Source organism: Podarcis liolepis (genome assembly GCF_965112155.1).
Source record: "Podarcis liolepis genome assembly, chromosome: 7".
NCBI classification, from domain to species: Eukaryota; Metazoa; Chordata; class Lepidosauria; order Squamata; family Lacertidae; genus Podarcis; species Podarcis liolepis.
This window is the reverse complement of record NC_139561.1, coordinates 12246032-12259180: the sequence shown is the minus strand read 5'-3', so window position 1 is coordinate 12259180 and position 13149 is coordinate 12246032. Positions and strand designations below refer to the sequence as shown.

Here is a 13149-nt window from a genome sequence, read left to right as displayed (position 1 = left end):
TTTCCCAGTAGTGATGTATGGAAGTGAGAGCTGGACCATAAAGAAGGCTGATCACCGAAGAATTGATGCTCATGAATTATGGTGCTGGAGGAGACTCTTGAGAGTCCCATGGACTGCAAGAAGATCAAACCGATCCATTCTTAAGGAAATCAGCCCTGAGTGCTCACTGGAAGGACAGATCCTGAAGCTGAGGCTCCAATACTTTGGCCACCTCATGAGAAGAGAAGACTCCCTGGAAAAGACCCTGATGTTGGGAAAGATGGAGGGCACAAGAAGAAGTGGACGACAGAGGACGAGATGGTTGGACAATGTTCTCGAAGCTACCAGCATGAGTTTGACCAAACTACAGGAGGCCGTGGAAGACAGGACTGCCTGGCGTGCTCTGGTCCATGGGGTCACGAAGAGTCGGACACGACTAAACGACTAAACAACAACAACAATATTTTATTCATTTTCCATATTGAAAGTTACACTTGTTACCCAACAGTTATATCCCAATCCCAGCTAGTGACTTCCTGCTCCCTGCTGATGCTTATAACCCAGATTACATACAATTGTGTTTTAAGGTTCCGTCTTATCTTATTTCATCCTCTTTGACATGTTTCTTAATAGATTCTGCTGTTTTCTTACACTTCAAACCCTGTGGTGGACTTCGCAATCCAACAGGCTCTTCTTTGATTAAGATCTTAGCTGTGTCCCAGCTCTCGTATTATTTCACTAAGTGCAAACTAGGTAGGTTTGCATCAAGAGGAAAAGCCGACTGAATTTCTCCCCATCCCATCATATGCCGACTCCAGCTACAAAAGCTGAGACTGCTAAAGAGGGCAGAGAGCATCTTGACTGGGAGTCCTGGCAGACCTGCTGCCTGCCTTGCAGACCTTTTCCCCCTGGCCTGCAAGACTGGGACCTGGACTGACTCCAGCTACAAAAGCTGATGCTGTTGAACAGATTCTTGGGGTGTTTTGTTGACAGGGAGTTGTTGCTGTTGCTTGTTTGCATCTTTATTTTAGATCATGTTGTGATTTACATGAAAATTTTTCAATTTGGCTGTGTGTGTTTTTAACGTGATTGTGTTTTAATTTTCAAGCACAGTAGAAAGTTGGTGATTTGTTTAACACTTTATTTTACAGGCTGTGTAAGCTGCTGTAGAAGGCAGAACTTTACTGGTTTTGCAAAGAGTAATTAGTATATCTCAAATGCGGTACAGAACAGTCATGTTATTCCACTTGCTAACTATTCTGTGTTGTTTCAGGACCGTTATCTGAGAAAGAAAGTTGTTCCAGTCTCTGCCCGCACCAACCTCAATGTTTACGGTATTTATTTTTTAAGACTACTTTTGTTTCGTTGTGGTTATGGATTTTTTTTCATATTATAAGCCTCCTTGAGCATAGTTTGAACTGTGGAAAGCCAGCACACACAAAAAATTAAGTATGCATGTAAAAAAGGGTAAAGGTAAAGGACCCCTGGACGGCTAAGTCCAGTCAAAGGTGGCTATGGCATTGCGGCACCCATCTTGCTTTCAGGCCGAGAGAGCTGGCGTTTGTCCACAGACAGCTTTCCGGGTCATGTGGCCAGCAGGATTAAACCACTTCTGGTGCAACGGGACACTGTGACGGAAACCAGAGCGCGCAGAAACACCATTTACCTTCCCGCCACAGCGGTACCTATTTATCTACTTGCACTGGTGTGCTTTCGAACTGCTAGGTTGGCAGAAGCTGGGACAGAGCAACGGGAGCTCACCCTGTCGTGGGGATTTGAACCGCCGACCTTCCACTCGGCAAACCCAAGAGGCTCAGTGATTTCGACCACAGCACCACCGGCATCCGTGCATGTATGTGCGCAGAACAGAGGAACATAAGAATAGCCTGGGGGAAACCAGTGAGCAGAATTGAGGACAACTGCTCTCTCCCCTCTCGCTGCTTCCAGCAACTGGTATTCAGAAACAACTGTGGAGGCAAAGTATAGCCTTTGTGGCTAGTTCTACAATTTGACTAGGCTCTGCATGAAGAAGAACAGGGATTTTCCAGGTTTCAGGATTTGCATTCAAAGCTAGTTCCTGGCAGGCTGGAAGGCAATGTTGGAGCTCTAAATCAGGGATCTGTTTCCCCTCCCAGTAAGCAGTTGTGAAAAATTAATCTAAGGCTTCTGATGCTAATTTGAGGCTCAATTAAGCAGCGTGTTGTCTGTTTCCTGCTAGGCCCACCGGTGTCCTGGAGTGCGCCGAATGATGATCGGGGCCGTGTGGAATAATGTCACCGTTCTTCTGCAGGAGCTGAATAGGGGGGGGGGGAGCCCAGACTTTGATACGGGGTGGCAGAAAGCCCCAAGGACCTTGGCTTTCCTTTAAGCACGCAAAGGCAAGCTGCTAGTCCTTCGGCTGCAAAGACACAGCTGGAAAATACAAATGGTAAAAAATAATAATAAGACATGTAAGATAGCCACATACGGTCACAGCTAATAGTTGCAAGGTTGCCAAGGACAGGATCATCCAGCCTTCAAATGCTGACCTGGATAGGAATGTCTTTAAATTCCTCCTGGGAGTCAGCAATGAGGGAGGGCAGGTGCACTTCTGCCAGGGAGCGCAATCTACAAAGAGGGAGCCGCCACCAAGAAGGCCCCGTCATGGGCCAGCGCCAAACAGGTATCACTCAGTGACCTTCTCACCGTTGATTAGGGCTCAAGATGGTTGTTAATGGGGGAGAAGAGCATGGAGATATTTGGGGCCCAAGCACCTTAGGGATTTATACTGCCAGCAATGGTACCTTGAAGGTTGAGGTTAGACTGAGAGAAGACTGGCTTGTCTGAGGATGGCTGGAAGCAGGCACGGGGAACCTCTGGCCTTCTGGGTGTTGCTGAACGACAGCTCCCATCACCCCCGGGGCCTCTGCCTGGAGCTCTACTTGGAGATGCTGTCAGAAATGGAACCCAGGACCTTCTGCATGCCAAGAAGATGCTCTGCCGCTGAGCTAAGGTCCGTCCCTTAAGATGCAGGAAGCAGTTTCCTCGTACCAAGTAAGAATGCCGTTCTCTCCAGCTCAGTGTTGACAGTTTCTGGCAAGGGACTTGCCCAGCCCTGCCTGGGGAGATTTCACAGGGATCCTTTCACTGGAGGGTGGACTGTAAGCTTCTTGGGGGCAGAGTCCTCCCATTTGAAGATGACGTTACACTGTAAAGAACCCAAACTGGCTGATAGGAACAATAAATAAAGCAGCAGTCGTTATTTCTCTTTGTGAACAGACAGGAGTCGTTCAGCTGAGAATCCTGTTGACTTTCTTCCCTCCTTTCTTTAGAAGTTATCATAACTGGCTCTGAGCTTCCCTTATCGAAAGGTGTTTCAAATCTCCCTTCGGAACCCGGGAAGCCTGACACAGAGTTAGGCCCTTCCAGCTCAGCATTCTACACAAGGACAGGCAGAGCACCTGCTGCTCAGTGTAAGTATACCTGCTTGGCATGCAGAATGTCCCAAATTCAGTCCCCAAATGGCATCTCCAGGTACAGCTGAATGCATCTCCTTCAAGTGTCCCGATATTCCAGGCACAGTCCTGGAATTACAGAAGCCGCCCCAGTTTCTGATTTGATCCTGGAATGTCCCGTTTTCCCTTCTCCCTCTCCCCCATATCTCGGAGAACAATTAAAAGTTGTGTGTGCAGGTGAAAAAACGGAGTCCTGTTTATCCTGAAGATAAAATCCCCGCACCGAATGAAAGAAACAGTGAAGCTGGCGTACGAAGCCCTTCCTATAATTCCGAAGAAAAAGGTCAGCAATCGACTTCAGATTCTTTTCTTGCAATGCTTTAGCAGCCAGCTACTTCTTAGGGAATGTGGGGGAATGTTTGTTCCTTTATTATTGTACATGGAGCCTTGAGCTGCCTACTCAGAGGTAAGCCCCACTGTATTCAACGGAGCTTACTCCCAGGTGACTGTGTAAAGACTGGACTGCAACCCTAAGCATTTTTACTCAGAAAGTTCAATAGGATTTACTTTCTGGTTGGTTCCTGAACCTTCTCACAGTTCCATTATTATTATTATTATTATTATTATTATTATTATTATTATTATTATATCTCACCTTTTCCCCTAACAGGGGAATTTTAGCAGTTTACAGCTAAAATTTTATTTCACTCCATTGATCTGTGGAAGGTGTTGCACACAATCCTTTCCCTTACAAATTTTTTTCTTTACAAAAACCTTGTGAGGATGCAATTGCTCACGGTAACCGAAGTAGATGTGTATATGAGGTTCCTGTGTGTGGCAAGATCAAGCACAGGAGAAGCTTCCTGATCAGAGAAATCAGAGAAATGTTGGAGGGTAGGGGAATGTCCTTTGCCTGAAACCCTGGAGGGCCACTGCTGTGTAGACAATACTGAGCTAAGATGGACCAGTGTATGTCAGCATAAGTCAACGTCCTGTTTTCCTTTGGGTCTATTTCTCCACAGGCTTACTTGTTCTACCAGACTATCCTAACAGCGGTAGCAATTTTGCTGCTGCCAGCCAGCAGAGAATTGAACAAAACTGACAGGTGGAGGTGTCCGGAGGCGAAAAAGCAGAGAAGATTTCCAGCTCAAGATCGCAAGCATCTGCCAAACGCAAAACTCCTCTTTTTGTTACCGGCTGATACCTGCCGAGGGGGGGGGGGGGAGAGAAAGAGACTGCATTAGCTAAGATGCTTTGTGAACTCCCCTCCTCCCTGACAAGGGATGAGATGCACTCAAGCCAATCGTTGGGCATCTTCCAGGAGCTCAGCGGTGGACCTGGGGAGGGGTCAAGGGAGATATAAAAGCCGGGCAGAGAACCAGCTGGCTCACCTTGCCGCAGGGGAAAGGCTCAGGGGATCCAGCTAGGAGTGGAGGCAAGGCAAGGCAGCCAGGCAGATGATGAACCCCAAAGTTATGTACTCCCGCTGGGTCTTGCTGCTGCTGCTTTTTGCTCACCAACAAGGAAGAGCCAAGCCAGTGACCAATGTCCAGGTAAGTGGAGGGGGTGGTGGATGGGGTCAGAATAATTCAGTTGTATTTCAAAGCGATCCAAACCCGAGCCACACTTCCCAATTCGTGAACCGAAAAGCAGCCTTTGAAACTCGCACCGCTCTGAATTTTGCAGTGCAAGTTCTCCAGCTGGGTAATGGGCATCAATAAATGCTCATGCTAGGGTAAAGCACGCACACAGAAATGCATAGGGTTTTTTTTTAGAGAAAGAGATAATATAGAAATGCACTACAAAAAGAGATATTGCAAAAAAAAAAGGGCACATTAGGCAAAATTGCAAAGATTTTATTTTATTGCAAATATTTCATTGCAAAGGAGATTATTGTTAGGGGCTGGTTTGGGAGCAGTGGTTAGAGTGTCGGACTTTGACCTGGGAGACCAGGGTTCGAATCCCCCCACTCAGCCACAAAGTTCACTGGGTGTGATCTTGGGCCGGTTGCTGGATCTCAGCCTGCCCTCCCTCACAGGGTTGCTGTGAGGATAAAATGGGGAGGAGGGGACCCACCATAGCTGTCAACGTTTCCCTTTTTTTAAGGGAAATTCCCTTGTTCTGAATAGGATTCCTCACAAGGAAAGGGAAAAGTTGACAGCCGTGGGACCGACAAATGCCACCCCAGGCTCCTCAGAAGAATGGTGGGATAAAAACGCAGCAAATAAATAAAGATTATCAGTGCTAAGTTTTCAAGTGTAATTCGTTTTTAGTTTCGGTTGTTGTTTTTTTCATTGCAAACTAATGTTTAAAGCTGAACTTTAGATGGGAGGAATGAGAAATCGAAAGTGACAGATCTGTCCCATCTCTAGGTAAGAGGAAGGAACAGCCCCCAGAAAAAAAAACCAAGTAGGGTTTTCAAGTGGAATGAAGGGAAGGGGCTCTTTGGGGGTAAAAACTCACCTGGACCAAAATTGGAGGTGATGCAAAAAGGGAGGGGAGCCACCCCAATAGTTAGAAGCAAGTCAAAATTTATAGGCATTAGCTTGCAGGGAAGGGGGGGAGCAGAGAGGGTGAGAGGAGAGGGGGGTCTTGGCTTTGCTGGTGCTTACTTTGTTTCACCCCATGACGGGGTGAGCTCCCGTTGCTCCGTCCCAGCTCTTGCCAACCTAGCAGTTCGAAAGCACGTCAAAGTGCAAGTAGATAAATAGGTACCACTCCAGCGGGAAGGTAAATGGCATTTCCGTGCGCTGCTCTGGTTCGTCATGCTGGCCACATGACCCGGAAACTGTACACCGGCTCCCTCGGCCAATAAAGCGAGATGAGCGCCAGAACCCCAGAGTCAGTCACGACTGGACCTTTACCTTTACCTATTCTGTTTCTCTTCCTTCTCCCTGCACCCTCCTGTATTTTTCAGACCCTGTCTAAGTGGTTAGAGGAGGACCTCGAACAGCCAGCAGGGTCCGAGGAAACAGAGCAGGACCAAGATGAGACCCTCCTAACCGGAGGAGCTTTGGAACAACAGGATGCTTTGCTGCCATGGGCCAGGAGACCCCAGGAAGGGGTGCCCTTCTCAGAAAGCAATTTCCAGAGGCTCTTCAATGACCTCCTGGGCTCCTCCCGGAGGTATCGGGGAAGGAGCAAAAAGGGCCTTTCGAGAGGATGCTTCGGGGTCAAGCTGGACCGGATCGGGGCTCTGAGTGGGCTGGGGTGCTGAAAGGCAGCCCGGCAGGTAAGTGTCCACAACCGGAAGATTCTGGCCTGGTTGCGTCAAGACTGGATGGTTGCAATGCGCTCCACGTGGGGCTTCCTTTGCACGTGAACCGGAAGCCGCAGACCGTGCAGAATTCTGCAGCACAACTGCATGCAGTATCTGTGCTCAGGGATCTGCTACCGGGCCAAGTTCATGGTGTCACTATTAGTATATAAAGCCCTTAACAGCTTGAGCAATTTACCTATGAGAACACCTCACCCCCAAATATGCCCACTCGATTGCTTTCATCGGCGGAACTGGCAGTACCAAAGGTGCCACAGAACCCCTGTTCTGCATTTGTAAGAAGTCCATCCTTCAGCGTGGCAGCAGCACCTTTGGAACTCCCTGCCTATTGACAGGTGCCTTCACTTTTGGTGTACGCCAAAAACAGATAAGCCCAGCCAGATGTTTAAAAAGTCGGTGTGAGTTTTGATCTGTTTCTAATCTTCTTTTTTAGCTTTTCAAAAGTTGTTGATCTTTCTTACTGATAATCTTATTACCTTTTTTCGTAAACCTCTTTGAGGTTTTCGTTTCACAATCAAGCGGTTTATAGGTTTTATGAAATATATATATATAAATAAATTTCAGGCAGGAGTTTCATGGGGTTCATAGAGGCTGGGCAGCCATCTCTCAGGGGTGGTAGACCATCAGAGCCTCAGACACTCTCCCTGGCACAGGGCTTGCCAACCTTACTTGTAGCCTTGTTCCAATACCGAGAAATGGTTCTGGGTACCAGAATGCAACCAACTCTTTGGGCTACAACAAAATGTCCCACCCCCCCAATCCGGGACTCAGGGATGGGGATTCTGTGAGCACCAAGGAAGGCTCCTAAAAGAACAGAGGATGCTATAAAAGATGCTAGTCCTCATGGTTCTGTGTGATTGAAATGGAAACGTAGGAAGCTGCCTTCTACTGAGCTTTGGTCCATCTAGCTCAGCATTGCCAACTCTGACTGGCAGCAGCACTCCCGGGTTTCAGGCAAGGGATGTCTCCAGCTTTACCTGGAGATGCCGTTGAGAATCGAACCTGAGACCTTCTGCATGCAAAGCAGGTGTTCTGCCACTGAGCTTTGACGCTTAGCCGCAGGGACCTCGTGGGCAACCTCTGCCCTAATAGACACCCAGCTCTTTAGGCAGCGCTTGCAATCTGCGTTTCTTACATTAGAAATAATATTCCTTGGGGGAGGGAATCGACCAATCCAATTAAATCGGGGCGCCTTCTCTTCCACTTGCAGGGAAAGGTTTTCAGCCAATTAACCTTGCCAAGGAAGGCAGCTAAGCATGACAGACACACTGAGCTTCCTCTCTTGCAAGGCTGTTCCAGAGAGAGGCTGTTTCAGAAAATGATGTGTTTTCATTTCCCTTTATTCTCCCTCAGCAGGCCCCATCGCTGGCAGGACCCACCGCCTCCCAGAGAGACAACCAACACCCTCATTCATCGCCAAGGCATCCCCACCTTCAAGCAAAAACCTTCACACCTCCTGCCTCTGCCCACCTCCCTAGTGTGATTCAATCTGTCCGGACTCATTCCCCCACGCACTCAAAGCTGCTTTCTTCCCCTGCATACAAGTCATGTTTAAACTGCTGCCTTCGTGACCAGAAGCGGTTAACTTTCTTCTTTAAGAGTTAGCCAAATTCAGGGAAGATGGGGGCGGCGCCCGTTAACTACGATAGCAAAACAGAGACTCCATCGACAGGAGCAGTATACCCTGAATACCAAACCCTAGAGGGGAAACAACAGCTGAAGGGAGGCTATATGAGAAGCATCCTGCTAGCAGGCCAATCTAGTTCAGCATCCTGTTTTCTCAGTGGCCAATCAGATGCTTACGGAAGCAGGACATGGACACAGTTTGGGATTAGGGCTTGCCGATCGGAAGGTCGGCAGTTCGAATCCCCGCAATGCGGTGAGCTCCCATTGCTCGGTCCCTGCTCCTGCCAACCTAGCAGTTCGAAAGCATGTCAAAGTGTAAGTAGATAAATAGGTACCGCTCTGGTGGGAAGGTAAGCGGCGTTTCTGTGCGCTGCTCTGGTTCGCCAGAAGCGGCTTAGTCATGCTGGCCACATGACCCGGAAGCTGTACGCCGGCTCCCTCAGCCAATAAAGCGAGATGAGCGCCGCAACCCCAGAGTCGGTCACGAATGGACCTAACGGTCAGGGGCATAGCTGTCAACGTTTCCCTTTTTTTAAGGGAAATTCCCTTACTCCAAATAGGATTCCTTGCAAGAAAAGGGAAAAGTTGACAGCTATGGTCAGGGGTCCCTTTACCTTTACCCTTCTCCTCCATGAATTACATAGACTCTTAGAGTTGGAGGGGGGACCCTAAAGGAAATCTAGTCCAACCCCCTGCAATGCAGGAATCTCAATGCATATGGCCATCCAAGCTCTGCTTAAAAACCTCCAAGGAAGGAGAGTCCACCACCTCCGCTCCGCTGTCCAAACAGCTCTTACTGCCAGAAAGTTATTCCTGATGTTTGCTCAGAATCTCCTTTCTTGTAACTCGAAGACTTGGGTTCGAGTCCTACCCTCCAGAGCAGCCGAAAACAAGCTTGCTCCATCTTCCAATTTGCCTAATCCTCTTTGAAAGCCACCTAAGTGGTTTGACCATCATCTTTCCTTGAGTGTGGCCTTCCCTAAAAAAAGGAGTTTAGTAGTCCCACAGGTGGAAAACAGGAGGCCTGGCTAGTTGGTACTTTGGGCCGGCCCAGCATAGGCAGTTCTTCTCAGTGGTGGGCAGGTGTGAGGGAGTCAACCCAGAAAAAACTCGCAGAACATCTGAGGCTCAGCTTTCTCCCATTAAACATGAGTTCACCCATCCAGAGCCTTCGGGCGCTGAGGGAACCAGAGAAATCAGATCGCGGTCCTCACACCCACACCTCCGGTCAGTGCTCTCTCATTCGTGGCAAAGGTGTGTATCTTAATAAATCCTGTCTAACTTTCATTCCGTGTCTCGTTCATGTGCAAAATTCTGCATGCGGACAGTTGTCGAAATAAACTGGTTTTCATAATTGGTCCGGTTCATTTCCAAGATGCTGTGTGTGTGTGTGTGTGTGTGTGTGTGTGTGTGTAAAAAAGAATGCGATTTATTTCTTCCAATCCTCTTTTTTTTAAAAAAAAAATATTTATTAAGTACAAATTAGAAAACATACATATTTACAAGAAAAGAAAATACAAAAGAAAAAGAAAATACATATAAAAGAAAGAAAGAAAATACATAATACAAGGGAATACTTTGTATCTTTTCATATTTACAGTTATTTATACCTCTATAAAATGCTATTCACAATAAAGGAATGAAACGAAAGATAAGATATTAGAAAAAAGAAAAAAAGAACAAAGAAAAATAAAGAATTCTTCCAATTCTCATTTAGAATATGGCTCTCAGACTTGGAAAAGACTCTGAAAATAGACTGCAGAGTACCCCTGTTTGGGGGGAAATTAGGGGAGGGTTGGATCCTGTGCTAGTCCTCCTCGTTTTGAGAAAACCAGGGTGTTGGAGTGGTTAAGACTGTCCGACTAAAGCCCAGGAGGCCAGAGTTCAAATCTCCACTCAGGCATGAAGTTTACAGGGACACCTTGGGCCAGACACTGACTTTCAGCTTAACCTACCTCCCAGGGTTCTTGTGAGGATTAAATGGGGGGGGGGAGAGAGAAAAAGGTGGGATATCAACCAATCATACAAACAAACTTGGCTGGATACAACCCAGAAGTTGTATCTGGATCAGGCCAGCATCCTCCTCTCACCGGATGCTTCAATGGGAAGCCCCACAAGCAGGTAAACTGGTGAATCCAATCGCTGGGCAATTAAACTTGACCTTAATCACACAGGGTCCAGAGTTATGAGAAGGCAGGAGAATGTCAATGTTTGCAAGGGGGCCTTTGGTTTTGCAAAAAGAAATATGACAGGGGCAGATCTCCTGCGTAGGTGTGGTGCTCAAATCAACTGCGCGGGGGTGTTTGCGCAGCGAAGGAACTGTCGTGTAGATGCCCTCAGCTCAGCTAAAATGAAAACTGCTTTCAACAACACACAGACGCACAAGAGGATTTTGACACTCACATTAATGCAGAATGCTTAATGATTTGGGCAGGCAAGGGAAAAGAGCAGAGTGTTCCTGCTGCCAAAGAAATGACGAGGAAGGGGAATATGGCCAGGGGCGAGTCCTGGAGCAATGGGTCTCTCTGCCAGCGCAAGCATAAAATGAAATATTTTTTTCATGGGCAGCCAGGATTTCTCTCCAAGCTCACAAGAATCCCAAAGTTCTCTCAAGCCGGCCTTGAACTATTTGCAAAAGAAAAGGGCAGGGTGCAAATCAGGAGAAAGAGTGAACAGACAGAGAAAATTATGCCCATTTTACAGGTGGCAAGTAGAGGCTGAGGTCTAGCAGTTTGCCTAAGGGTTCTAGAATCCCCAGTGAGAGAAAGGGAAGGATACAAAAGAAGGGGTAGAAAGAATGAACAGACAGATACAATTATGCTAGGGCAGCTATATGTCTGGATTTTCCCAGACATTACTGGGATTTCAAAGGCAGAAATGACAAAGGAGGTGCGTGATTTCTGAAATGTGGCACTTTGTCCTGGATCTTAGGGAAGTCAATAGAAAAATCGCAGGGTTTGGGGGGGTTTTTTGTGTGTTTTTGTAAAGCTCAACAACTTTTGGGCTGTCCTGGTTTTTACTTTTTGAAATATGGCAACCCTAAATTATGCCCATTTTACAGGTGGCAAGTTGAGGCTGAGGACTAGCAACATGCCATAAGGTATTTAGAAATGGTTGTTAATATTCTTCTAAGGGGATGAAGAACTTGTAGTCCTTCGGATCTTGCTGCACTCCAAGTCCCATCATCCCTGACCATCGGCTGGGAGAGGAACCCAACATCTTGTGGAGGAGAGCTGCAGGTTCCTTGACCTTGCCCACATCATAGATACTAGATCATAGAATTGTAGAGCTGGAAAATAATATACCGGTCATATTCTAAAATGTAAAACAATAACATTTAATAAAAATTAAAGAGGGGAATTCTAGGGGGGGCACAGCTTACATCACAAAGCCATCCTTTCGTGCAGTGGCGTAGCGTGGGTTGTCAGCACCCGGGGCAAGGCAAGTAATTTGCGCCCCCTAACCCGTGAGCCAGGTAGGGGCAGAGAGCTGCGAGTGCGAGCGCGCACACCCAGATGTTGCACCCGGTGCAGCCGGGCCCCCCTGCACCCCCCACGCTACGCCACTGTTTTCGTGCACACGCGAGGTAATGTATTTTCTCTCGCATAAAAGGCCACAGCTAATTAAACGCGCCTGCCCATTCCCTTCCCCGGGCAAACGTGTTTGTTCCGATTTGCATATAAATGATAACAGCCGCCCTTTGAAGTGAGCCCGTTGTGGGAGATGAAGGGTCTTCCATCGCCAAGAGGAGAGAGGGGTTGTTTCCCCCACCCCCACCCCCGGATGGGAGCAGGTGGAGGAAAGCAGAGCTGCGCGGGTCCATGAGCTGAGCTGTAAAGCCTCGCTTCCCAACCGGCACCAAGCAGATTTGCAAAAGGCGTTTTCACAGCACGGCCAGGCTTTTGCAAAATATGCAAAATTAAAAGCGCACAGAGATAACCTTGCAGGAGAGGGTTCTGATCCCAGCAGATGTTGTTGCTGAGTCGTTTAGTCGTGTCCGACTCTTCATGACCCCCTGGACCAGAGCACGCCAGGCACTCCTGTCTTCCGCTGCCTCCTGCAGCTTGGTCAAACTCATGCTGGTAGCTTCGAGAACCCTGTCCAACCACCTCGTCCTCTGTTGTCCCCTTCTCCTTGTGCCCTCCATCTTTCCCAACATCACGGTCTTTTCCAGGGAGTCTTCTCTTCTCATGAGGTGGCCAAAGTATTAGAGCCTCAGCTTCACGATCTGTCCTTCCAGTGAGCCCTCAGGGGTGATTTCCTTAAGAATGGAGAGGTTTGATCTTCTTGCAGTCCATGGGACTCTCAAGAGTCTCCTCCAGCACCGTAATTCAAAAGCATCCATTCTTCGGTGATCAGCCTTCTTTATGGTCCAGCTCTCACTTCCATACATCACTACTGGGAAAACCATAGCTTTAACTATACGGACCTTTGTTGGTAAGGTGATGTCTCTGCTTTTTAAGATGCTGTCTAGGTTTGCCATCACCTTTCTCCCAAGAAGCAGGCGTCTTTTAATTTCGTGGCTGCTGTCACCATCTGCAGTGATCATGGAGCCCAAGAAAGTAAAATCTCTCACTGCCTCCATTTCTTCCCCTTCTATTTGCCAGGAGGTGATAGGCCCAGTGGCCACGATCTTCGATTTTTTGATGTTGAACTTCAAACCATATTTATATATAAGCTTAGCCATGCATACCATGTGCTAGATTTTAGTCATCTCGTGGAGGGTGTTATCTCATTGCACCCGCCAATCTGGACAAATAATAATTCTGGTAGCTGTTATAGAGCTGTTACGTTAATCCCCTGACCCAGTTCCTTTAAGATATCCAAGTTGTA

At 47.6% G+C, this 13149-nt stretch overlaps 1 protein-coding gene across 3 annotated transcripts in view; it reads left to right on the top strand.

The window, feature by feature from the left end:
• Positions 1 to 4524: 4524 nt before the first annotated feature.
• The window catches only part of LOC310712097 (C-type natriuretic peptide 1-like), a 132811-nt gene continuing 124186 nt past the window's right edge, over positions 4525 to 13149 (top strand). The window contains exons 1-3 of one of the 3 annotated variants that reach the window (XM_083514769.1): positions 4525 to 4966; positions 6331 to 6649; positions 8047 to 9652. In XM_083514769.1, the coding sequence (XP_083370895.1) occupies positions 4871 to 4966; positions 6331 to 6630 (396 nt within the window). In that variant the 5' untranslated portion in view covers positions 4525 to 4870 and the 3' untranslated portion in view covers positions 6631 to 6649; positions 8047 to 9652. Of the gene's footprint in view, positions 4967 to 6330; positions 6650 to 8046; positions 9653 to 13149 lie in introns of those variants that run through there. The other 2 variants (XR_014528758.1, XM_083514768.1) reach the window with 2 other exon arrangements.